This window comes from Phacochoerus africanus, chromosome 2 (assembly GCF_016906955.1).
Source record: "Phacochoerus africanus isolate WHEZ1 chromosome 2, ROS_Pafr_v1, whole genome shotgun sequence".
Lineage (NCBI taxonomy): Eukaryota > Metazoa > Chordata > Mammalia > Artiodactyla > Suidae > Phacochoerus > Phacochoerus africanus.
Window position 1 is genome coordinate 14767407 of NC_062545.1, and position 25771 is coordinate 14793177.

The following is a 25771-nucleotide window of genomic DNA, read 5'->3' on the forward strand; positions in this document are numbered from 1 at the left end:
CTTACACATTCTAAATGGAATAGTTTGCTTCTATTAACCCCAAACTCCCAGTCCACCCCTCTCCCTCCAGCCCCTCCTTGGTAACCACACGTCTGTTCTCCTCGTCCATATAACATGTATTTCTTTATTCATTTAACAAGTAGTAATTGATCTAATTGATGAGACTTTCAAGTAGACCCATTTCATCCTTCAGACTTCAGTTTAAATAGCATCACATCAGAGGGTTAAAAAAATTGCTTCAAAGGCTAGAACTTGTCATCTACCAATCAGTCATTCATCAAGCACCTACTCTGCACTCACCATGGGGTGGGGGTGGGGGGGTAAATACACAGAAGACAGAACCAGGCGCTGTCCCCAAGGACTGCAGAACTAATGGGCATCCGCTCTTCAGAAGTGTCTTCTGTAAGAAATGATTTCCCTTCTAAAAGGTCTGAAAATGAGGTGAATATCAACAAGCTGAAAGGGGGAAAGGGCACCCACCAAAGAAAAGCAGGGAAGTGAAGCAAGAGAGGGTTGGTCTCTAATGAGAGGGCTCAGAATCCACGACCTCCGTGCGCAACAGCAGCACTTCTGCTCTGTAGTTCCCGGCGGCGGGGAAAGGCCAGGGGTTCACAGAATATTCAGGGGGCCACTAGAGGACGCCAGAACGCCGATATCGTTCACTGACTCCAGTGTCCCTAGGGAATCTGGGTTTTGGATTGACTGCAGTTCAAGTTGACCAGAAATAACTTCTCCTTTTCCAGTAAAATTGTGAGAATGAGACTTAGTCACAGAGTTAAGAGGAGACCAGGAATTAGAAATCAAGTATTTTTGAGTCCTACACAATTATTGAGCCCCAGGTCACACTGCTATCCAAGAAAAAAAAAAAATGTATCCCTCCAGCAGGAACTAATTACGACTAACTAGACATAAGTCACAAAAGTAAGATGACAAAACAACTCACAAAACTAAAATTTCGGAAGTTGGAAAATCACTTCAGAATTTTTTTTTTTTTAACTTAAACAGTACAAGCCCGGTTTTCTGTTTTAGAGACATAAAAGATTTGTCTACACATGGAGGAAAACTTAGAAATTCAGACATTAAAATCTTTTTTTTTTTTTCTTTTTTGGTCTTTTGTCTTTTCAGGGCCACACTCGCAGCAAATGGAAATTCCCAGGCTAGGGGTCGAATCGGAGCTGTAGCCACTAGCCTACACCATAGCCACAACACCACCAGATCTGAGCTGCGTCTGCGACCTACACCACATCTCACGGCAATGCCAGATCCTTAACCCACTAAACAAGGCCAGGGATCGAACCCATGTCCTCATGGATACTAGTTGGGTTTGTTAACCGCTGAGCCACAATGGGAACTCCCAGACATTAAAATCTTAACAGGGGTATTGGAAGTGGAGGAATCATGTTCTTACTGTTCTTTTTCTCATTTTCTATAATTTCAAGATATTATTTACTGCATACCATCTATGTCAGACATTGCACTAGCACTTTATCTGGGTAATAGGACATGCATGTATAGAAATGTTCAGTCTCTCCCACCCCCCATGCCTAGTCCAGCAAAAAAGGACTAGAGGGGAAAAATTTCTATGAGGGTAGAGGCTCCAGGACAAGGCTCAGTGAGGGCCTTGCCAGACAGCTGTTAGGGTAGGAGGAGAAACTCTTAAAAAGTAAGAGTCTGAACTATGTTGATATTGCCTTTTGCAGTGGGAATTTATTTTATAGAAACACAACCTTGAAGTGGAACGACATGGGTTCTGCCTATAAAGTGGTTCCAAAGTATTACTGCATTTTATCAAACATCAAAATGCCACCTCAAATTATAGGAAAAAAAAAAGCTGGGTCATCCAAAAAAAATCTTGTTTGTTTGTTAATCACATAAATCCGTGGAGTATAAACCAACACCTAATTATTTATCTGCTCCTCATCCACATTTTCATTGTAATGTACCTAAGATACTGGATGTATGACTCATCAAAAAGGCACTGCATGAATTTATAAGCTGCTTTATCCAGGAATTACTTCATACTTAACCAAGGATGGCATGGTTAGCAGGTGAAATAATTGAAGAGGCTATTTGGGGAAAGTTTCCTGAGATAACTCGGCTTTTCAGCAAAAACTTCACCCCCAGCTGATCCCAGAGCCTTGGCTTCCCCCACCATGCTCCTCTCTACCTGTGCCAACCATGTATAGGCCAAATTTCCTGGAGGGGACAAGGTGGGGGGAGCAAAAGACTGTAGGCAGAAGCCCTGTCTATTGGGTGTCTCAGGCCCTCATTTCAGTGGCCCTTAAGGGATGATGAGAAGCAGTTCAAAAACCAGTGTTTTGCGATCACAACAAAAGAGATAAAGAGGACTTCATGAAAACCTAAAACTTTTGTGCTGCAAACAATACCATCAAGAAAGGGAAAAGAGGAGTTCCCGTCGTGGCACAGTGGTTAACAAATCCGACTAGGAACCATGAGGTTGCGGGTTCAATCCCCGGCCTTGCTCAGTGGGTTAAGGATCCGGTGTTGCCTTGAGCTGGGGTGTAGATTGCAGATGCGGCTCAGATCCTGCGTTGCTGTGGCTCTGGCGTAGGCCAGTGGCTACAGCTCCGATTGGCCCGCTAGCCTGGGAACCTCCATATGCTGCAGGAGCAGCCCTAAAAGAAGGCAAAAAAAAAAAAAAAAGAAAGAAAAAGGGAAAAGATAACCCACAGGATGAGAGAAAATACTTGCAAATTATGTATCTGATGAGACATCTGCAGAAGATATAAAAACTCTTAAAATAAAAGTTAATTTCTATTGATTGATTGATTGTCCTTTTGTCTTTTATAGGGCCGTACCTGTGGCATATGGAGGTTCCGAGGCTAGGGGTCTAATCAAACTACAGCTGCGTCTGCAGTCTACACCACAGCTCATGGCAACACCAGATCCTTAACCCACTGAACGAGGCCAGGGATCGAATCCACAACCTAATGGTTTCTAGTCAGATTTGTTTCCACTGTACCTCAACAAGAACTCCAAAAAAGTTAAATTTTAAATGGAGAAAAGAATTGAGGACATTTCTCCAAAAATATACGAATGGCTGTTAAACATGTGAAAACATGCTCAACGTCATTAGTCATTAGGGAAATGCAAATTGAAACCACAATTAAGACACCACTTCACACCCAGTAGCGTGGTTATAATGAGAAACACAGACAATAACAAATTCGGGATTCCCACTGTGGTGCAAGGGGATCGGTGGCATCTCTGCAGCGCTAGGAAGCAGGCTGGATCCCCAGCTGGGCACAGTGGGTTAACGGAGCCAGTGTTGCTGCAGCTGCAGTTCCTATCTGATCCCTGGCCCGGGGAACTCCATATGCCTCAGGGCTGAGTGGCCAACAAGAAAGAAATAAAAGAAAAAAAGAAGAAAGAAAAAAAAAGGAAGGAAAAAAAGAAACAAAACAAGGGCTGACAAGGATGTGGAGGAATTGGAGCCCATAAGCACTGTTGCATGTAAAATGTTGCAAATGCTTTGGAAAAGTTGGGCAGTTCCTCCAAACATTAAATATAGCTGCCATGTGACCCAGCACTTTTACTTCTAGCTACAAACCCAAGAGAACTGAAAACATACACACAAACACGTGTATGTGAATATTCATAGCAGCACCATTCATGACAGTCAAAAGTGGAAGCCACCGAAATGTCTATCCACTGATAGATGGATACCGTATACCCATCGGTGGTATATCCATACAACGGCATCTTATTCAGGAAAAAAAGGAATGAAGTACTGACACAGCTTATAACTGATGAACATTGAAAAGAAGCCAGTCATGTGGAGTTCCTGTCGTGGCTCAGTGGAAAGGAATCTGACTAGCATCCATGAGGACACAGGTTTGATCCCTGGCCTCACTCAGTGGGTTAAGGATCTAGCGTTGCCGTGAGCTGTGGTCTAGGTCTCAGACACAGCTCAGATCCCACGTTGCTGTGGCTGTGGCGTAGGCCAGTGGCTAGAGCTCTGAGTAGACCCCTGGCCTGGGAACCTCCAAATGCCGTGGGTGCGGCCCTAAAAAGACAAAAACAAACAAAAAAAAAAAAGAAAGAAGCCAGTCACAAAAGACTACACATTGTATGATTCTACTTATTTACAAAATGTCCAGAACCAGATTACTGGTTGCCAAGTGCTGAGGAGAGCAAGCTAGGGACAGGGTTTCTTTTAGGGCAGGTTAAAATGTTCTGAAGTTAGATTTTGGTAATAGTGACACAACTCTGCGTATATACTAAAACACTCAAATGGGTGAACTGTGTGTGAATCTTATCTCAAGGACGCTGGTTTTAAAAAAATAAAATCAACTGAAAAAAACGACAGGAAGCCTCTTCCTCCTGCTACACATTTTTTGAAAATGCCATCTTGACTTCCTCTTCCCCAGGGTCATCTCTCTTGTAGGAGAGGGTAAACTACTTCCTCATACATCTTCATCTCATGCTCTTTATAAAACATGGTAAAAATAGAAAAAACAACAACCAGAAAAAAAAAAAAAATCACGCTTCAGAAACTGTATTACACCATAGCTCATGCTGCGGCTATGATGTCAACACAAATAGACAATTACATCCTAACTCACAGCAAGTGTCTACGAATAATTCTAATAGGCTCAGTATTTGAGTAAACACATTTAAAACAGGAACATGGCATTCCCGTCATGGCTCAGCGGTTAACAAACTCAACTAGTGTCCATGAGGACACGGGTTCGCTCCCCAGCCTCACTCAGTGGGTTAAGGATCTGGCATTGCCATGAGCTGTGGTGTAAGTCACAGACACAGCTCGGATCTGGTGTTGCTATGGCTGTGGTGTAGGCCAGCAGCTCCAATTCGACCCCTAGCCTGGGAACCTCCATATGCTGCAGGTGCAGCCCCAAAAAAGAAAAAACAAACAAAAAAAACCAAACCAGGAACACACACAGGCACACGTAGGTAGATAAAGAAAAGAGTAAATCCAAAGTGTGCGGCTTTATATAAATATTTTACCAAAACGTTTTCAAGCACTTAGCAAGGGCACAGACTAGAACTTCATTTAAATGACATGATTTAAGAAGTGCTTTGACAACATCTATGATATGCAAATTTCTTCATTTTACAAACCCTTTTTTTTCTTTTTGTCCCCCCCCCCAACCCCGCACCAACCATCTGGCATTAACTGGCCAGCAATCAGATCCAAGCTGCCTTTAACCCACTGTGCAGAGCCGGGGACTGAAGCTGTATCTGCCACTACAGAGAGACCTAGTTTGGATCCTGTTGCACCATAGCAGGAACTCCTATAAACCTCATTTTTAATTAATTTCCCTTCTTAACCTTCCCCCATCGGAAGATTAAAACCAATGAAATTTTTCAGTACAATTCATTTTATTATTCTAGTGCAAGAAAACATTTCCAGGTTTATTTCCAATTTCAATTTCAAAACAAACTGACCTGAAACTTTAGAGTCTTTAATAGCTGGTGATTACCAATAAACACTTAAGAATACAAAAAGTGGATTAATTTGTTGGTAGTACTCCAAAATCAAGGCATAAGAATCTTTTCTATCTAAAGTTTTTTGTTTAACTGCAAGGCAATCTTGTTCATTTAAAACACTTTTATGTGTTAAAATAACATATCCCGGTTGATTATTAATATCACAAAGAGAAGGTAAAAGGTGTTACATTTCTTCAAGTATCATGGAATTTCATTCTGTTCAATTCTGTGTTTCCTTCCATCCATTCCACAGGCCAATCAAAAGGCAAACATGTGCAAATAATACAGGTTATTGAAATGAAATGAAATGAAATTCAAGGAGAAATAAAATTTAGAATTAACTTCAGAGCTTAAGTTTTAACTTTCATGTGTTCAAATATCACAGCTGCAAGAAACACCTCTCTTGACAAAGCATATTTAAGATGTATATTATATCACGGAGCCCTTATTTCTAGAGCCCCAAATCAAACTAAATACAATTCCGTGCTTCTTAAGAATGTTAAATACCATGCAGCATAGTGGGTTAAGAAAATATTAACTTTAAAAGCAGAATTCACTTATACTGTTTTCGGCCCAGTTAAGTTCATGAAAACCATTTGAAATGATGCATTTAACTTGAAATAAGTTACTAAAGTTCCGACATAAACCTAAGTAGCTGTAACTAGTGCAACCCGTCTTTCCCCAAAACAAAGCAGTGGGGCAACATGTCCAAAGGAGAAAGCCTCAGAGCGGAGGTAAGAGAGCACTGAGAAGCCAAGCGGCCCAGAGCTACGCGAAGCAGCCAAGCGCCTAAATGCACATGCTGCTGTTCCAGAGATGAAGAAGAGTGCCTGTCAGACCTTCCTACTCAGCGGAGAGCTCCGACAGCAAGTCAAAGCGGACCGTCAAACTGAAACACTCCGTACCTCCCCCTGGTCAGCCAGGTGGGCTCAGCAGCTGTGAGCTGCTCCCCTTGCCCAGGCGGCAGACCAACCTGAACCTCAGCTTTTAATGTTCTTATACTGCAGAGGGGTGCGGGGTGGAAGCCATTCAAAGCCTCATGAAATGGAATGGTAAACTCCCACTTTCTGTCACCTGTCAACTTCCTGTAATTCAGGTCCCCCTTAAATAAAATTAAATGTGCCTTCTGTAGTGCGGCATATAAGTCAGGAGCAACTTGAGACATTGCGCTGAATTCATGAGGGTAGAGTCCAAAACATATGATCCAGGTAAACCCACCTGCCCGTTTTTATATGGTTTTCCCAGTCAACCCCACACCTGGACATCCACTTATGATTAGAATGTTTTAGCTGTTTGAGTAACCAGTTAAAATCACGCACAGTAGTATCAGAAACAAACCATGGAATCATTTTTCCGTAAAAATGGATCTCAGTAGCCAGTTTAGAGGACAACAAGAAGTCAGCTAATACTAAATCTGTAACAAGTTCAAACCCAGAATTGTCCAGAACAATAATCACTCGAGTAATAGATGCTTTTTCTCTTGTTTTCTTGCAATTGCTGAGCAACGACCAAAGCTGTTCCATGTTATTCACTAAAATGAAAGGTTTTAGGTCTTCCAAAGAATTTACTATATTGGTCTTCTGAAAGCTAGTTTCCCCGCCTGATAGAGAGAGATCACACTTATTTCCCCACAGTGATATCTGAAAAAGAAAAAGCACAAAACACTTATCCTTCTTTTGAATAACCAACAAAAACTATTACAAAGGATGTAATGGGAGGAGGGCTTGCTAAAAATAGTCATAAAATTTATCCCTAAAACTCTTAATATAAAAACGTCCATCCAATCTACATTTTTTTCTAAGTATGCTGTATAAAAAGGTAAAACAATGAAACCTTTTTAATTAGCCTGTATGTAATGAACTTTAAAAGTCTGAATGAATTGAGTACCTGTATCATTTAATTAGAATGAAGTTTTTGCAACTTGCAGATATTAGAACATGATCAGATAGTATTAAAAAAGGCTACAGGAGTTCCCCTGTGACGCAGCGGAAACAAATCCGACTAGGAGCCGTGAGGTTGCGGGTGTGATCTCTGGCCTCGCTCAGTGGGTTAAGGATCCAGTGTTGCTGTGAGCTGTGATGTGGGTCAAAGGCGAGGCTCAGATCCTGTGTTGCTGTGGCTGTGGTGTAGCCCAGCAGCTGTAGCTCCAATTCAACCCCTAGCCTGGGAACTTCCACATGGCCGCAGGTGTGGCCCTAAAAAGCAAAAATAAAAAAAGCTATGAAGTTTACTTGATAATCCAGAGTCAAGGGAAAAAAATTCCCTTTCCCCATAAAACTTCTCAGTTTCTTTTGCTAGCTGTATATCCTTAGGACATGGCAACTTCTCTGGGATTTAGTTTTCTTACTTGTAAAATAAAGAAACTGCACAAGGCGATGTCTAAAGACTTCCAACTCTAACAATCTATTATTTCACTTTGAATAAACTCAGGTTTATTTTCTAGGACATGGTATGTAGCCCTATTTTTTTTAAGCTATAACTAAAATCACACATTTAGGACTGCAGGTTCTGGAATCAGACAGACCTGGGCTTCAAACTCTAGCATTGCCAATAAACAACCACTAGTAAATTAAGCTCTCAGGCTCAGATTCCACAAGTGAAAAATGAGATAGTAAAAGCATGTAGCTTGTAGAGTTATTTTGAGAATTGACATAATGCATCTAAGTAATGTACCCAAAAGCTGGCATATATAAGTATTCATTAACTATGAGCCCAAACAGGCCCTGGTATTCTGTGACTCAAAATAAGAGGAGAGTACATGCTTCAACCAAAACCATTATTTTAAAAAGAAAGATAAAAATGAATGGATTTGGGAGTTTCTGTCGTGGCTCAGTGGTTAATTAATCCGACTAGTATCCATAAGGATACAGGTTTGATCCCTGGCCTCACTCAGCGGGTTAAGGATCCGGCATTGCAGTGAGCTGTGGTGTAGCAGACGTGGCTTGGATCCCTCGTCGCTGTGGATATGGTATAGGCCGGTGGCTACAGCTCTGATTCGACCCCTAGCCTGGGAACCTCCATATGCTGAGGGAGCGGCCCCAGAAAAAGGCAAAAAGACCAAAAAAGAAAAGAAAAGAAAAAGAATGGATTTAAGTGTAAAGCTTAAATAACAGCTTGAGTGTCCAAATTTGATGAAGACACATACAATGGTGCCCTGTGAGGACACCCCCAGCTGGGGTCAGGGTCTCTGTCAGGCACGTTGTTGGCAGGGAATACTGATCTTTTTTTTAAAACAAAGTATAGTTGATTTACAATCATCTTCCCAAAAAGACAAAAACAAAACAAAACAAAAAAAAAAACCAAGGGGAGTTCCCGTCATGGCGCAGTGGTTAACAAATCCGACTAGGAACCATGAGGTTGCGGGTTCGGTCCCTGCCCTTGCTCAGTGGGTTAACGATCTGGCGTTGCTGTGAGCTGTAGTGTGGGTCACAGACGCGGCTCGGATCCCGTGTTGCTGTGGCTCTGGTGTAGGCTGGCGGCTACAGCTCCAATTAGACCCCTAGCCTGGGAACCTCCCATATGCCGCGGGAGCGGCCCAAGAAATGGCAAAAAGACAAAAAAAACCCAAAAAAACCCAATCATCTTCCAGTTTGTAATCCTGTATTATTTGTATCATTATTTCATTGTCTATAGTCCCTCAAGATTACAAGTTCTACCACAGCAAGAACTGGTCTGTTTTTCTCACTATCATATGCCCAGCATCTAGAACAGTGGGGTTTTTTTGTTTGTTTGTGTTGGGTCTTTTCTTTTCAGGGCCGAATTCACAGCATATGGAAGTTCCCAGGCCAGGGGCTGAATCAGAGCTGCAGCTGCCAGTATATACCACAGCCACAGCAACACAGGATCCGAGCCTTGTCTCCCACCTACACCATAGCTCATGGCAACATCGGATCGCCAACCCACTGAGTAAGGCCAGGGATCAAACCCGCATCCTCATGGAAACTAGCCAGGTTTTTAAACCGCTGAGCCATAACAGGAACTCCTAGAACAGTGTTGATGGAGTAGGCACTGAAATATTTGTGTGGACATGGGTGGAATGCTATGGCTTTTAAAAACAGATCAGTAATAATAATAAAGTAACGGGAATTCCCTCATGGCCCAGTGGTTAACAAACCCGACTAGTATACATGAGGATGCAGGTTTGATCCCTGGCCTTGCTCAGTGGGTTAAGGATCCGGTGTTGTTGTGAGCCGTGGTATAGGTGGCAGACGCAGCTCGGATCCCGAGTAGGATCTGTGGTGTAGGCCGGCAGCTGTAGCTCTGATTGCCTTGGGTGTGGCCACACCCAAGCCTCCATATGCCTTGGGAGTGGCCTTAAAAAGACAAAAGACCAAAAAAAAAAAAGAAAAAGGATGTATATATGTATGACTGAGTCACTGAGCTGTACAGCAGAAAACTGGCACAACATTGTAAATCAGCTATACTTTGTTTTAAAAAAAAGATCAGTATTCCCTGCCACCTAGAACACCTTCAGGCTGCTTATAGGAAGTGAACCCACTGGTCATGAGCACTAACAAGGGACAACTTCAGCTTCCTTTATATGGGCGGTTGGGGTAGCTGGCCGAGCTAGATGACAGGAAATAGACTGACGCCTTCCTCTTCAAAACTTATTATACTTAGGGAACGAAGAACACACTGAAGGATTACTTCCCAAAAGAACAGCCTAGCCAGGGGCAGAGAGTGACACACTGATTTTCTATTTAAATTATAGTGGATTTACAATATTGTGTTCGTTTTCTGGTGTACAACCAAGTGATTCAGTTATATATAACTTTTTTCATATTCTTTTCCATTATGTTTTATTATAAGATTTTTTTCATTTTTTTGCTTTTTTAGGGCCCCACTCGCAGCATATGGAAGTTTCCAGGCTAGGGGTCAAATCAGAGCTACAGCTGCTGGCCCACACCACAGCGACACAGGATCTGAGCTGTGTCTGTGACCTACACCACAGCTCACAGCAATGCCGGATCCTTACCCACTGAGTGAGGCCAGGGATAGAACCCGATCCTCATGGATACCAGACGGATTCATTTCCACTGCACCCCAATGGGAACTCCCAACTACAGGATACTGAATAGAGTTCCCTGTGCTATTCAGTAGGACTTTGTTGTTTATCTTGTTGTTTATCTAGTTCCCTGTGCTATTCAGTAGGACCTTGTTTTTATATATTATATATACATATATATATATGTATGTTAATTTGTATCTGCTAACCCCAAACTCTTAAATTATCCCTCCCCCATCCCCTCTCCCCTTTGGTAACCATAAATGTTTTTTTGTGTGTGAGGCTGTTGCTGTTTTGTAGATAAGTTCATTTGTGTCACTTTTTTTGTGTGTGTGTGTGTGAGTGTGTGTCATTTTAGGGCCGCACCCGAGGCATGTGGAGGTTCCCAGGCTAGAGGTCTAATCGGAGCTGTAGCCACCAGCCTACCAGACAGCCACAGCAATGCCAGATCCGAGCCTCGTGCAACAGCTCAGGCAACGCTGGATCCTTAACCCACTGAGTGAGGTCAGGGATCGAACCTGCAACCTCATGGTTCCTAAGTCAGATTCGTTAACCACTGAGCCATGGCGGGAACTCCATTTGTGTCATATTTTAGATTACACATGTAAGTGATACCATATGGTATCTGTCTTTCTCTGACTTACTTCCACTTAGTATGATAATCTCTAGGTTCATCTTTTTCTTTCCTTTTCTAAGGTAAGCATAAATAATAGTGGGGGGGAAACAACACACAAGTTTGTTAGTTAACGATACCAAGGCCACTTTTCTTCCAAACTCAAAATATCCCATTGGCGCTTCATCATTCAGATTACTCGCTCACCTTCAGTTTCATCAGGACTTTCTCACATCCACAACCTGTCAGCACACTCCACAGCCTCAGCTTTCAAAGTACATCCGGAATCTGGTGACACTTAGCACCTCTGATGCTATCATCTTGGTCCAGTTCTCCCTCCCCTGACTCATTTTAATACCAGATCTCCCCATTTCTACTCCTGTACCTTCAGTCTGTTCTCAGAAGCAATCCCTGAAATAAGCCCCTTAATGTTATTCCTCTGATCAAAACCCTCTAACACCTTCCTGTTTCACGGTGAGTAAAATCCTTAGTCCCTCCCTTTGCTCCCTTGCAGCCCCTCCCCTCTGCTCCGCATTCCGAGGTCCCCTCTGCCTGTCTCGCACACCTGCAGGGTCCCCCTCGGGGCCTCAGCAGGATGCTCCACCTGGCCTGCTTCCCCTGCCTGGGGTCCTGCCCGGGGTCCTGCCCCGGTCACCACCTCAGCAGGCCCCTCCCCGGCCCCCTACTTAAAACTGCTGTTCCTGCTCCCCTCCCCCACCACCCCGAGGTCCTGTCCCTGTTTTATTTCGCTTCCCAGCACTTTCTAAAGTCTCCTTCTGGAAATGTTTCTAAACTTTGCTGGGAAGTGAAGACTGGAGACACTGCTGTGCGAAACTATATGTTTTTGAATTGTTTTGATTATAAAAATGTATTTTAAATTTCAGGATATTTTGAATGAGAATTAAAAACTAGGAGTTCCCATTGTGGCTCAGTGGTTAATGAATCTGACTAGGAACCATGGGGTTGTGGGTTCGCTCCCTAGCCTTGCGCAGTGGGTTAAGGATCCAGTGTTGCCGTGAGCTGTGGTGTAGGTTGCAGACGCGGCTCGGATCCCATGTGGCTGTAGCTCTGGCGTAGGCCAGTGGCTACAGCTCTGATTAGACCCCTGGCCTGGGAACCTCCATATGCCACAGGTGTGGCCCTAGAAAAGGCAAAAAGACAAAAAAAAGCAAACAAAAAAACTAAACCTGTAACAAGATGAAGAAATGCAATAAAACCACATTAAATAGGCCACTGACCACCCAAGTGTTTCCACCTGCTGAAGATGACGGCACAAGGGATCTGGGTTCCAGACTCTGTGGCCGATGCAGACAGGATCAAATCTACTTCTCACATCGAATTATGGGGTAAATAATACCATCCTTATTTAACAGATGAGGAAACTGAAGCTCAGAAAAGTTAAATACCTTGCCTCAAGTCCAACCACAACTAAGCTACCCAGCCAATATTCAAAGCCAAGATAGGCTGGGTCAAATGTCCGTGAACTTCAGTGTTCTCTCAAGAATGACAGAAGCTGTGAAGCCAAATGACTCCTGCGCCACTAAAACCACCTTCAGTTGGAGGAGAAGAGATTTCAAAACCCATTTCCAGAGATTTAATGGATTTTCAACTCTTGTATAACAGAATTATTAAAATGATAAAAAAAGGACCAACTATAACTTAAATGATAATATAGAATCATGCTTTGCTATTGTGTACCAGTTTATTATTTTTAACTGTTTAAATAAGTATACTCAGAAGATTAATTATTATATTTACCTGAAGAACTTTAAAAAACTCATCTTTCAGCTGATTTTCATCTAGGTCTTCAATAGTTTTCATCAATTCTTGCAGGTGAGTACATAAAGCAATGATAGATTCTTGCGACTCAAAGAAACTTTGGTCTTTTGATTCTTTAAATACATCAAAGTCATCGATTGGCGGACTAAAGTAGGAGAAAAACAAAAATAAAACATTTATATAACTCTGTACCATTTTTTAACATTTGGGTAATTGCAGTTTTTAAAAGAAAGAAAACAGTAGCATCTCATCTGAACGATCACTGGTAATTTTTTCTTTTTTTTGGCCACACATGCAGCATGTGGAAGTTTCCAGGCAAGGGATCAAACCCATGCCATAGCAGTGACCAGAGCCACAGCAGTGACCAGGCCAGATACTTAACCTGCTGCACCACAAGGGAACTCCTCACTGGTAATTCTCTACTGAATTTACACAAAAAGTTACACAAAAACAAATAGTCAAATTACACAAAATAAACAAATTACACAAATATAAATCCCCAAAGTCATTTTAATTAATTGTCAAAAGTTCCTTGGAGTTCCTGTCGTGGCTCAGTGGTTAAGGAATCTGACTTGGAACCATGAGGTTGAGGATTCGATCCCTGGCTTCGCTCAGTGGGTTAAGAATCTAGCTTTTCAGCATCGCTGGTTATAAGAGAAATGCAAATCAAAACTACCATGAGATATCACCTCACACCAGTCAGAATGGCCATCATTAATAAATCCACAAATAACAAGTGCTGGAGGGGCTGTGGAGAAAAGGGAACCCTCCTACACTGTTGGTGGGAATGTCAACTGGTACAGTCACTATGGAGAACAGTTTGGAGATACCTTAGAAATCTATACATAGAACTTCCATATGACCCCGCAATCCCACTCTTGGGCATCTATCCGGACAAAACTCTACTTAAAAGAGACACATGCACCCGCATGTTCATTGCAGCACTATTCACAATAGCCAAGACATGGAAACAACCCAAATGTCCATCGACAGAGGATTTGATTCGGAAGAGGGGGTATATATACACAATGGAATACTACTCAGCCATAAAAAAGAATGACATAATGCCATTTGCAGCAACATGGATGGAGCTAGAGAATCTCATACTGAGTGAAATGAGCCAGAAAGACAAAGACAAATACCATATGATATCACTTATAACTGGAATCTAATATACAGCACAAATGAACATCTCCTCAGAAAAGAAAATCATGGACTTGGAGAAGAGACTTGTGGCTGCCTGATGGGAGGGGGAGGGAGTGGGAGGGATCGGGAGCTTGGGCTTATCAGACACAACTTAGAATAGATTTACAAGGAGATCCTGCTGAATAGCATTGAGAACTTTGTCTAGATACTCATGTTGCAACAGAAGAAAGGCTGGGGGAAAAATGTAATTGTAATGTATACATGTAAGGATAATCTGACCCCCTTGCTGTACAGTGGGGGAAAAAAAAAAAAAAAAGAATCTAGCTTTGCCATGAGCTGTAGCATAAGTCGCAGACATGGCTCAGATCCCGTGTTGCTATGGCTCTGGCTTAGGCTGCCGGCTACAGCTCTGATTAAACCCCTAGCCTGGGAACCTCCAGATCCCTTGGGTGCGGCCCCAGAAAAGACAAAAAAAAAAAAAAAAAGTTCCTTAACCAAATATTTTACTGGGAAGTATTAAATAATTATAGAGGTTGTATTCATAATTATTTACCCAGTGGGTTTTCAGGGCAAAAGGAGAAAGAGAAACAAAATTTCAAACATATGGATATAAACAGAATAGTTGAATACAATGTAGTAATTCCTAATAAAGTCAAACACAGAATATTATGGGAACCCAATGATCACTTGAGATAAATCAGACAATACTAAAGTTTATCATACTGACAAATTTTAATCATGTATGTGTAGATTTTATACATTTTTTTTTGGCAACTTTTATCCCCAAGTTGACTTTGACCAATGGTGATGTATGTGCCAAGGCTACATCTTCATGCTGCCCAATGAGAGATCAATGATATTAATATTGGCCTAAAAACCATAACTAAGAAGTGTAGATAGTAACATAGGAGCCTCTACAGAATCAAGTATCAAAAGCATTCAGATCACAAAAAAATTTGCCCTTTCTTCCATGGGTCATCCACCTTAGGATAAAGACAGTATGACTGATGCAATGGGATTTAAAATCAAAACCAAAAACGTACCAGAAGTTATACATTCAAATGATTGCTGCCTCCTTCTTGTCACTCAGGCCCCTTGGGAAGCTACACCCTGCGTCCAAGGATGCTGCCATTGCTCAAACCGCTTTTGGAATTCCTCTTTTGGAATTTTCTTCAGAACCTGTGGCACAGTATTAAACATCCTGTCAGTGATAGGGTATCTTCATCCTTTGGAGTGAATTTATTTTTGGAAATAGCCAAAAGTCACTCAGAGCAATTTCAGCAGAATGAAGGGTGTAAATCAAATGGAATAAAACCATTTCAGCCAAAAATGAGGAGTGACTGGAGTTCCCTGGTGGCCTAGCAGTTTAGGATCTGGTGTTGTTATTGCAGATCACTGCTGTGCTACGGGTTCGACCCCTGGCCCAGGAACTTTTGCATGCCTCGGGTTCAGCCCCCAGCAAAAAATGACATCAATCTCTTTTTGAGGTTTGCAAACTGGCTCTGAAAGAGGTTCCAAAGAAACAAAAGATGTTTTTGCAATGGCAGCACTGCTGAAATGAATCAGTCTCTCAAGGTAACATAAAAGGATTAAAAAAAAAAAAATTGGATGCACAGGTTCAAATGCAGGGGGTCAGCAAACTGCAGCTTACAGATCCCATCTGGCCCCCTGCAACTGAGGCTTGCAGATCCCACCTGTTGTATAGGATCTTCAAACTCAGAACGGTTTGCACATTTTTGAAGAGTTGAAAAAAAAATTGAAAAGAAGATTTTGTGACACAAGAAATTCGAATTTCAGTGTCCACAACTGATACTCTACTGGAACACAGCCATGCTCATTTACACACTGTCTGTGGCTGATTCTGCACCTGGAGCTGAGCGGCTACAACAAAAACCAAGTGTCCCCCACAGCCCCAAACACTGGCTATCTGACCCTTTACAGACAAAGTTTATGGACTCTTGTTTTAGTGTTTCGTTAATAAATCATTGATAATTTAAAGTCACGCCCTACACTAACAATGAGATGTGTTCCTTGTATTTAAGAGAGCAAACTCACACAACTATATATGACTACAGATTTTCAAATGTTTTGCTATTTCAGAATCTACTAAAGCTGTATATGTGCACACACTCTGATCCAGGGGTTCACTCCTAGGCACACACCCACCAGAAATACACATGTATGTTCACCAAGAGTAAGTGTTCGAGTGTTCATAGCAGCGCTCTTCATAATAAACCCAAATTGACAACTGTTCAAATATCCATCAGAACAGGTAAAGAGATTGTCATATATTCATTTAATGCTATACTACGTAGCAATGAAAACAAATAATTTACAATTAAATCCAATACTATGAATGAATTTCACCAACATAATGCTGAGTAAAAGAAGCCAGATACAAACCTACATTCATATAATTTCATTTATTTTTTGGCTGCACCTGCAACACTGTGGAAGTTCCCAGGCCAGGGACTGAACCTGTTCCACATCAGTGACAATGCCGGATCCTTAACCTGCTGAGCCACCAGGGAACTCCACACAATTTTATTTAAATGAAGTTTAAAACGAGACAAACCAGGAGTTCCCATTGTGGCACAGCAGAAATGAATCCGACTAGGAATCATGAGGTTGCAGGTTCGATCCCTGGCCTTGATCAGTGGGTTAAGGATCTGGTGTTGCCATGAGCTGTGGTGTAGGTCGCAGATGCGATTCACATCTGGCGTGGCTGTGGTTGTGGCCAGTGGCTGTGGCGGGCAGCTGTAGCTCCGATTCAACCCCTAGCCTGGGAACCTCCATATGCCGCCAAGTTCAGCCCCTAAAAAGCAAAAAAAAAAAAAAAAAGGCAAACCAACGTGGGCCCAGATAGCGGTTACCGTCGAGGGGTAGGGATGGTGGTTACCAGAAGGAGAAAGTGGGTGTGGAGGGCCCAGTAAGGTTCTGCCTCTTGATCTGGGCACTCAGGACACAAGCACATTCTGGTAAAGACTGCTGAACACTTGAGACACATGAACTATTCTGTCACACATCACACTTTAGTAAAAGCTGAAAAATGTCTGCCGTTTTCTCCGGACTTCCATTTTTCAATATCTGAAATATATTTACTTAATGTATTTAAATTCACATATGGCCAAAACTCTTAAGTCTTAACTTAGACTTGCAGACTATTCAACCATTTAACTCTGATAAAAACCAAAACATAGGAGTTCCTGTGTGGTGTAGCAGAAACGAATCCGACTAGGAACCAGGAGGTTGTGGGTTTGATCCCTGGCCTCGCTCAGTGAGTTAAGGATCTAGTGTTGCCGTGAGCTGTGGTGTAGGTCACAGACATGGCTCAGATCCAGTATTGCTGTGGCTGTGGTGTAGGCCGGCAGCTACAGCTCAAATTCGACCCCTAGCCTTGGAACCTCCATATGCCGTGGGTGCAGCCCTAAAAGGACAAAAAAAAAAAAAAAAGTATACACACACACACACACATATATACATCTTGACAAAGAATTAGAAGTATGTTTCAATATAAGTGGCGACATCGACAGAAAGGTATCCTAAAACCAATGAGTGCTTTGGGATCCTGCAAAAGTTGCAGGTCTAACTGACCAGACTAAGAACCCTACTGAATGGGACACTTTATTTATTTATTTATTTTTTGCTTTTTCTAGGACTGCTCTCTCGGCATATGGAGATTCCCAGGCTAGAGGTCCAATCGGAGCTGTAGCCACTGGCCTATGCCAGAGCCACAGCAACGCGGGATCTAAGCCGCATCTGCAACCCACACCACAGCTCACGCAATGCCTGATCCTTAACCCACTGAGCAAGGCCAGAGATCGAACCTGCAACCTCATGGTTCCTAGTCGGATTCGCTAACCACTGCATCACAACGGGAACTCCTGAACTGGACACTTAAAAACTTAAGGGGGAGGGAAGTTAGGAGCATGGGATTTACAGATACACACTACTATACAGGAAAAAGATTCACAACGAAGATTTACTACAGAGCGCAAGGGACTATATTCAGTATCTTGTAATGTCCTACAATGGAAAATGATCTAAAGTATGTATACATATATATATGACTATATATGTATATATGAATCATCTGCTGTACACCTAAAACTTACACAATATTATAAATCAACCATACTTCAATTTAGGGGGAAAAACCCTACTATAGTGCTACTTCCGCTGTAGGACAGTCCTTCCCTGCACTGCCCTAAAACCTGAGAAGGGAAGCATACAAATCCCCAGAGATTCCAATATCTGTCAAAGAGATCACCTTAGGGGAGTTCCACATCCATGGGTGACAAATATTCTTGTTCCTGGAACTCAAAAGCTAAGTGCTGCCTCTACCCCTTTTATCAAGCTATTCCTGGACCAAGGGGTAGCAGCGTGGGCTGTGAAGAATCTCCCTGGGACACAGAGAGAAAAACTGATGCACAGGGCTCACCATAGACAAACCATCAGCGTTTCATATAACCATTTCAAAATTGGCATGTTTAAAAACAAAACAGTAAACTTTTGCCCAGTTGGGTGACAAAGGTGCAGCCAGGTTTGTAGAACCTAGATTTTTCATTCTCTGAACCTGATCCACCTCTAAAATCAAACTTGGGGAGTTCCCGTTGTGGCTGAGCAGGTTACGAGCCCAACTAGTATCCATGAGGATTCGGGTTCGATCCCTGGCCTCGTTCAGTGGGTTAAGGATCAGGTGCTGCCATAAGCTGTGGTGTAGGTCACAGACGAGGCTTGAATCTGGTGTTGCTGTGGCTTCGGTGTAGACCGGCAGCTGCAGTTCTGATCAACCCCAAGCTTGGGAACTTCCATATGCTGCTGGTGTAGCCCTAAAAAAAAAAAAAAAAAAAAAAAAAATCAAACTCAGACAGCACTCCTTTCACCTAACTTCTGAACTCCACTAATCCTGTTTAGGGTGCCATCCAGTGTTTCAACACTCCAGCAGCTTTGTCTAATAGCAGGGATATTTTCCAAAGTTATGAAACCATCATCCAGAGCCTCAGACTAACCTCAGACCTTGAAAGATAGCCACTTAGTGAAGGAGGGCTCTAATTTGATTTACACAGACCAGTCTCCAATTCTGGCTCCAGCATTTCCTAACCATATAATCCTGGGCAAGTTATCAACCTCTTTCAGTCTCAGTTTTCTCCACTGTAAAATGGAAACCAGAATAATACCTATACTTCACTGGGTTGCAAAATAACTAGAACAGAGGTGGTATTCAATATGTGACAGTTCCCAATATCAGCCATAGTCTTTTGCTTGGATCTGTAGCCCAGGTAATGTGCTGTTTTTAATAGTGTCAGCTTTTAGAGCACAAGACCTAAAATATACTTATTCAGCAAAAAAAAAGTTGTGACTTTAGGAGTTCCTGCTGTGGCGCAGTGGCTTAATGAGCCAGCCTGTTTCTGTGGCACTCTGGTTCGATCCTTGGGCCTGGCACAGTAGGTTAAGGATCCAGTGTAACTGTAGCTGTGGTATAGTCACAGATGCAGCTCAGATTTGGACCCCTGGCCCAGGAACTTCCATATGCTAAGGGTGTGGCTGAAAAAGGAGAAAAAAAAAAAAAGTTGAGTCTTTAAAAATAATTTATAAAAATTAAGACAGAGAAGTTCTCATTGTAGCTCAGTGAGTTAAGAATCCGAAAAGTAGGAGTTCCCGTCGTGGCACAGTGGTTAATGAATCCGACTGGGAACCATGAGGTTGCGGGTTCGATCACTGGCCTTGCTCAGTGGGTTAAGGATCTGGCGTTGCCGTGAGCTGTGGTGTAGGTCGCAGACGCGGCTTGGATCCCGTGTTGCTGTGGCCCTGGTGTAGGCCGGTGGCTACAGCTCCGATTAGACCCCTAGCCTAGGAACCTCCATATTGCCGTGGGAGTAGCCTTAGAAAAGGCAAAAAAAAAAAAAAGAATCCGAAAAGTATCCATGAGGATGCAGGTTCAATCCCTGGCCTCGCTCAGTGGGTTAAGGACCTTATGTTCCTGCAAGAGGTGTAGGTCACAGATGTGGCTCGGATCCCACACTGCTGTGACTATGGTATAGTCCAGCAGCTGCAGCGGACACTCCACTCCTAGCCTGGGAACTTCCACATGGCACAGAAAAAAAAAAAGAAAAAAATTAAGACAGAAAAAAAACTAATGAATAGACTCAAGTTTATGAATGTTCTCCAAAGTAATCTTTTTATTTTACTATTAGTGTTAGTTTAATCAATTGCTTTATATTATCCTATGCTATGTTTAGGAATAGATATCAAAGAATGCCTCTTACCCAGCAAATTCCTCTTATCCCACATAACCTGTGAGGTAAAAGAATGATCTGAATTTACACTTTCTTCTGCTAGGTCATTTCTACATTAGAATTGTCCTAGGGAAAATCTGATTAGCAAAAACAAACCTATTAAAAATTGTTTCTGTTTTTGTTTTAATTTTATGGCTGCACTGTGGCATATGTAAGTTCCTAGACCAAGGATTCAATCCAAGCATCAGCTGGAGCAAAGAAGGATCCTTAACCCACTGTGTTAGCCAGGGTTCAAACCTGCACCTCTGCAGTGCCCCAAGCTGCTGTAGTTGGATCCTTAACCCACTGCACCACAGCAGGAACTCCTACAAAAAGGTATTTTAGGAGTTCCTGTCATGGCTCAACAGAAACAATCTGAATAGCATCCATGAGGACGCAGGTTTGATCCCTGGCCTCATTCAGTAGGTTAAGGATCTGGCATTGCTGTAAGCTGTGGTGCAGGTCGCAGACACAGCTCAGATCCTGCGCTGCTGTGGCTGTGGTGTAGGCCAGCAGCTACAGCCCCGATTTGACCCCAGCCTGAGAACCTCCATATGCCGCAGGTGAGGCCCTAAAAACACACACAAAGTTATTTTGAACTCATGTTTAATTTTTAGTCTTTTTCTAATCTAGCCATTAAAAAAGAGCTAAAGATTAAGATAGTGCATAAAACAATGTGGTCATTCACCACTGACTCCTCTTACCAAATTAATTCTGACATATTATCTATTTTATAAACAAAACATATGCTTAGTTTGTCCCATTTTGATTTTTATACAAAAAATTATTTCAAATTAACATTTTTTTTTGCTCAATAAATACAAATGTGTTTTACTCTACAAAAAAGTAAGCCTTTTCAGAGAGTCAACCTTACGTCTCTTCTAGGTAAGTGGATTGTAATTGCCAAGAATCCGCTGTACCAATAACATCTGCAAAAATATCCAATAGTGCCATTAATATTTGCCTAACTAAATTCAAGACTCCACTGTTTTTTACTGTAAAACTCACCATTTTATAATCTCAGAAAAAGCATGATTTATCTAGACATTTGTTATTTGATGGTTATATACTTACCTTTGGATAATTGCTTCATGAATCCTCCGATACATGTAGCATTCCACAAACAACCACGGGGAAAGAAACCACCTTGGTTTCCCATCACTTTCATTTAAAAGGCTCTGTTGATATTCTAGGTACTGATTCCATGTGTCAGTATCAACGAACTTCTCAACTAAAGGAACTATTGGTTTATCTGTTTGCAATTCATTCCGTAATTTAGACAGAAGAGAAATTGCTTTCTTTTCAGCTTCCATGCCTTTCTGCAGAAATATGGGAAAAAATTTATATATGAATAATCTATATGTAACTGTTTTATATATAAATGATATATGTACACACATATATACACATAATTTCTCTAGGGTGACCCATTTTTATATATCTAAACTTAAGGAAAGAATACATTTAAAAACTACATTCTAGTCTTTCACAAACTATTATGAGCACCTAAATTTACTTCTTTTTTTTGTCCTTTGTCTTTTTAGGGCCGCACCTGCAGCACATGGAGGTTCCCAGGCTAGGGGTTGAATCGGAGCTACAGCTACTGGCCTATACCACAGCCACAGCAACGCTTGATCAGAGCTGCGTCTGCTACCTACACCACAGCTCTTAGCAACGCCAGATCCTTAACCCATTGAGCCAGGCCAGGAATCGAACCCGAAACCTCATGGTTCCTAGTACGGATTTATTTCTGGTGCAGCACAATGGGAACTCCTAAGCATTTAAATTTAGAATTCTGAAGCTGAAAAATCATAGAACACACACACACACACACACACAGATCTCATATCAGATTATCTTGCCTTATCTCTTCTGCCTCCGTTTTTTTTAAACTTTCACCTTAGGTACTAGAGTTCTTTCTCTATCTCCAGGTAAGCTAACCATTACCACAGAAGGAAAACTGCTTACTGTGTTTCAATTAGAGTTAAAAAAAAAAAACCCAAAAAAACAAAGTTAAAACACAATTCTTACCTCTCCATGTTTCTCGAAAAATTCACTTTTGTGTCGATGCAGTGTATCAATAGCCTTGGTTAAGATCTGTGGTATTCTATCTTTAATTGTAATATAGGCAAATGATCTAGAGAAGAGGATCATATACACAGTATATTACTCAGCAGCATTAATACTAGAAGATTGGTCATCTTTCTTTCCGGAACACCTGATTTAAATTCAAACTCCTTTTCATACAACTGTTGCAAGGTAAACCAGCACTGCTCGACTCTTATAGCAAAAAGTAGGAAAATCTGAAAGCCTTTCTGGTGTATCATAAAACTCTTTGTGCCTCAAATCCCAGACTCTCAGAATCTGTTTAATCGTTCTTCTCTCATTGTATTCCTTTTATTTTCCTTAATCAGAAACTAGTTTAACAATGTGATAAGACAGAAAAAGAAGAGATCTCCTTGTGGTGCAGTGGAAATGAATCCAACTAGTATGAGGACGCGGGTTCAATCCCTGGGCTTGCTCCGTGGGTTAAGCATCCAGCATGGCAGTAAGCAATGTTCTAAGTGGATCTCATAAACTGGCAGCTGTAGCTCCTATTTGACCCCTAGCCCGGGAACTTCCATATGCCACAGGTGTGGCCCTAAAAAGCAAAAAAAAAAAAAAAACACAAAACCAGAGAGAGAGAGAGAGAGACAGAAAAAGAATTATCCTAAAAGTCAAACAGACTTTTCTCCCAGGTCTATTACTTACTAAGTGACTTCTCCTTAGAAAGATGAGGCAATGGATGTAAGACTGCCTGAAAGACTCTACTGTGCTAGAAAAACATAAAGAATGAAAGATATTTTTGAGCCTGCTTCTCTCTTGTGTCTATATTCTTAGTCAAATTTAATTCTTCCCAAAGTTTTTTCTTGCTGTCTTCTCTATCTGCCCAATAACTCCTTCCATCCTCTTCTACCCCTAAATAAAATTAAGGCATATTATCATCTTCCTCTCCCAACTGAAAAATTTGATTTTCTTTTCTTTTTTGTCTTTTTAGGGCCACACTTGCAGCCCTACCGAAGTTCCCAGGCTAGGGCTCAAACTGGAGCCATAGCTGCCAGCCTACACCACGGCCACGCCAGATCCAAGCTGTGTCTACGACCTACACCATAGCTCACGGTAACGCCAGATCCTTAACCCACTGAGTGAGGCTAGGGATGGAACCTGAGTCCTCACAGATGCTGGTCAGATTCGTTGCCACTGAGCCAGGACAGGAATTCCAATTAGAGATTTTTGTAGAAGTGTCAAAGAATGAAGCAAGCTGGAGATGACTTGGGTATACTTGAATTAAAAACTAAAGATAGGAGTTCCTGTCGTGGCTCAGTGGTTAACGAATCTGACCAGGAACCATGAGGTTGCAGGTTCAATCCCTGGCCTTGCTCAGTGGGTTAAGGATCTGGCGTTGCCATGAGCTGTGGTGTAGGTTGCAGACGCAGCTCGGATCCCGCGTTGCCGTGGCTCTGGCGTAGGCTGGCGGCTACAGCTCCGATTCGACCCCTAGCCTGGGAACCTCCATATGCCGAGGGAGTGGCCCAAGAAATGGCAAAAAAATAAAATAAAATAAAATAAAAAAATAAAGATATTCCTGATTTTAAACATACAAAAACCAAGATGTACAGATTATCACACTTGAAATTAATACAACACTGACAACTACACTTCAATTTAAAAAAACTATACGATGTCAGCCCCCCGAAAAGATTTAACAATTATCACTTTATCACAGTTTAAGGAAATACATGAATGAGTTAGAAAAAAGACTTCAGTAAGTGATGAAATTCTGTGCAGTTTTTAAATCAAAAGCACAAAACTTAGCTGATCAGGTCATTTATATCTTCAGATCACCAGAGGCAAAGTAAAAACAAAGTAAGTTGAAATACTGCTGCCCAAATCTCCTACTTTAACTTTAATGCGGGATGATCATCTTCTTAAAAACTCAAATATCTTATTGCAAATTTTAAAAAATAGGATTATACCTCATTTCTTTAAAAGACTTCCTCAAATGTTAAATATAAAACAAAGAAAATTGCAAAAATGCTTCCTGATTCTGTGGTGTTTTACAGCGAGTAGATTTTAATATGCAGAGTTAACTGCTCTGATCAGAATTTAACTTTTAAGAATTACTACTAATTCCTTGGGAGAAAGAATACTAAATTAATTGACACTTGAATTTCCCAAGGCAGCAGATAGAAAAAGAAGTGCTAGTCCTTTGAGGTTTACTTATTTGGAAAGTATTACTATTTTTCCACCTACTAAATGTCTCCAGAGGCTTGCATCTCTAAGGCTAAGGTCTCAGGTCAGCACTAGAGTGAAGGCAGAGGCGCCCGGGGCTCAGTATTTAAAGACACACACAACCCCTATATTTGCACGACCCTGAAGCTGAGCACATGCTTAAATCATGGGACACTGGTGCCTCTCTCACCTCCCTCGACTGCCGGTACAATTTCTTCTAAGTGTTCTTGGGTTTTGCAATACTTTGCAGTAAGGACATATCTCAAATATAAATTAGGCCTTTCAATTTATACAGATAGATATATTTTTAATGGAATCTATAACATGAAGCCTAAAAGGCAAGAAGGTACAGTAATTTTTTAGTGGGATTATGAATTAATCTGATCAGCGATCTGAGGACCCCCCCCCCCAGCTTTTGTAGAGAACTTTAACCCCCTGCAAAGTAGGTTCATTAACTAAATAAAATATAATTAAAACCAGCCGCTGCAACATTCTACACTCATACATTCATACACTCTCAAGACAATCATGCGGGAGTTAAAAAAAAAAAAAACAAACCACAGTTCGAACCGCTTTAAAAACATAACTGTTTGATACAAATTAATATAAGGCTAACAAAACCCGCGAACCATCACTGTAGAGACGCCGGGGTAAACGGAGATCTTCAGTCAGGGTTCGCAGTCCGTGCCGGTGCAGGCAGGGAAGAAATCACGAATCACTGCAAGGAAGAAGTTACAAAGCCTATCCGAGCCTGGAGCCCAGCGAGCGGCCGCCTTGCCCTCGCCTCCACGCGAGTCCTTAGAAACCCAGCCGCCGCCGCCGGCAAAGCAGTGACCTACGGTGCGATGGAACTCGCGGGCGGCGGGGAGCAGGCGCCTACCGCACAGCGCCGCTTCCCCGCTGGTGCCCGACGGCTCCCGATGGGGCCCAGCTTTCCGCAAAAGTGGGGGAGGAGGAAAAGGAGTGAGCGAGGAAAGCGACACGAACCCTACGTCCTGTCCCGAGAGAGACTTCGGAGGCCCCGCCATCACCATCCGCGTTCCCCGCGCCAACTCTCGGGTTTCACCAGACGCAGGAAAGCAGGAGGTGCCGGCGCGAGGGAGGAGCTCAGATGAGGAGGGAGGCGGGTTAAAAAATGCTTTTGAATGAAAAAACTTTATTTGGTGCTCATAGCAGAGACAAACAATGGCCAGCTTGAGGACACGG

The 25771-nt window shown here is 42.1% G+C and overlaps 1 protein-coding gene across 1 annotated transcript; it reads right to left on the reverse strand.

The window, feature by feature from the left end:
- Positions 1–5345: 5345 nt before the first annotated feature.
- Positions 5346–25750, reverse strand: ARMT1 (acidic residue methyltransferase 1). Its single transcript, XM_047769928.1, is given in 6 exon segments — positions 5346–6655; positions 6657–7112; positions 12849–13014; positions 21368–21612; positions 22325–22430; positions 25553–25750. Coding segments are annotated over 6 exon segments (1332 nt in total). The 5' UTR covers positions 25600–25750; the 3' UTR covers positions 5346–6343.
- Positions 25751–25771: the final 21 nt, after the last annotated feature.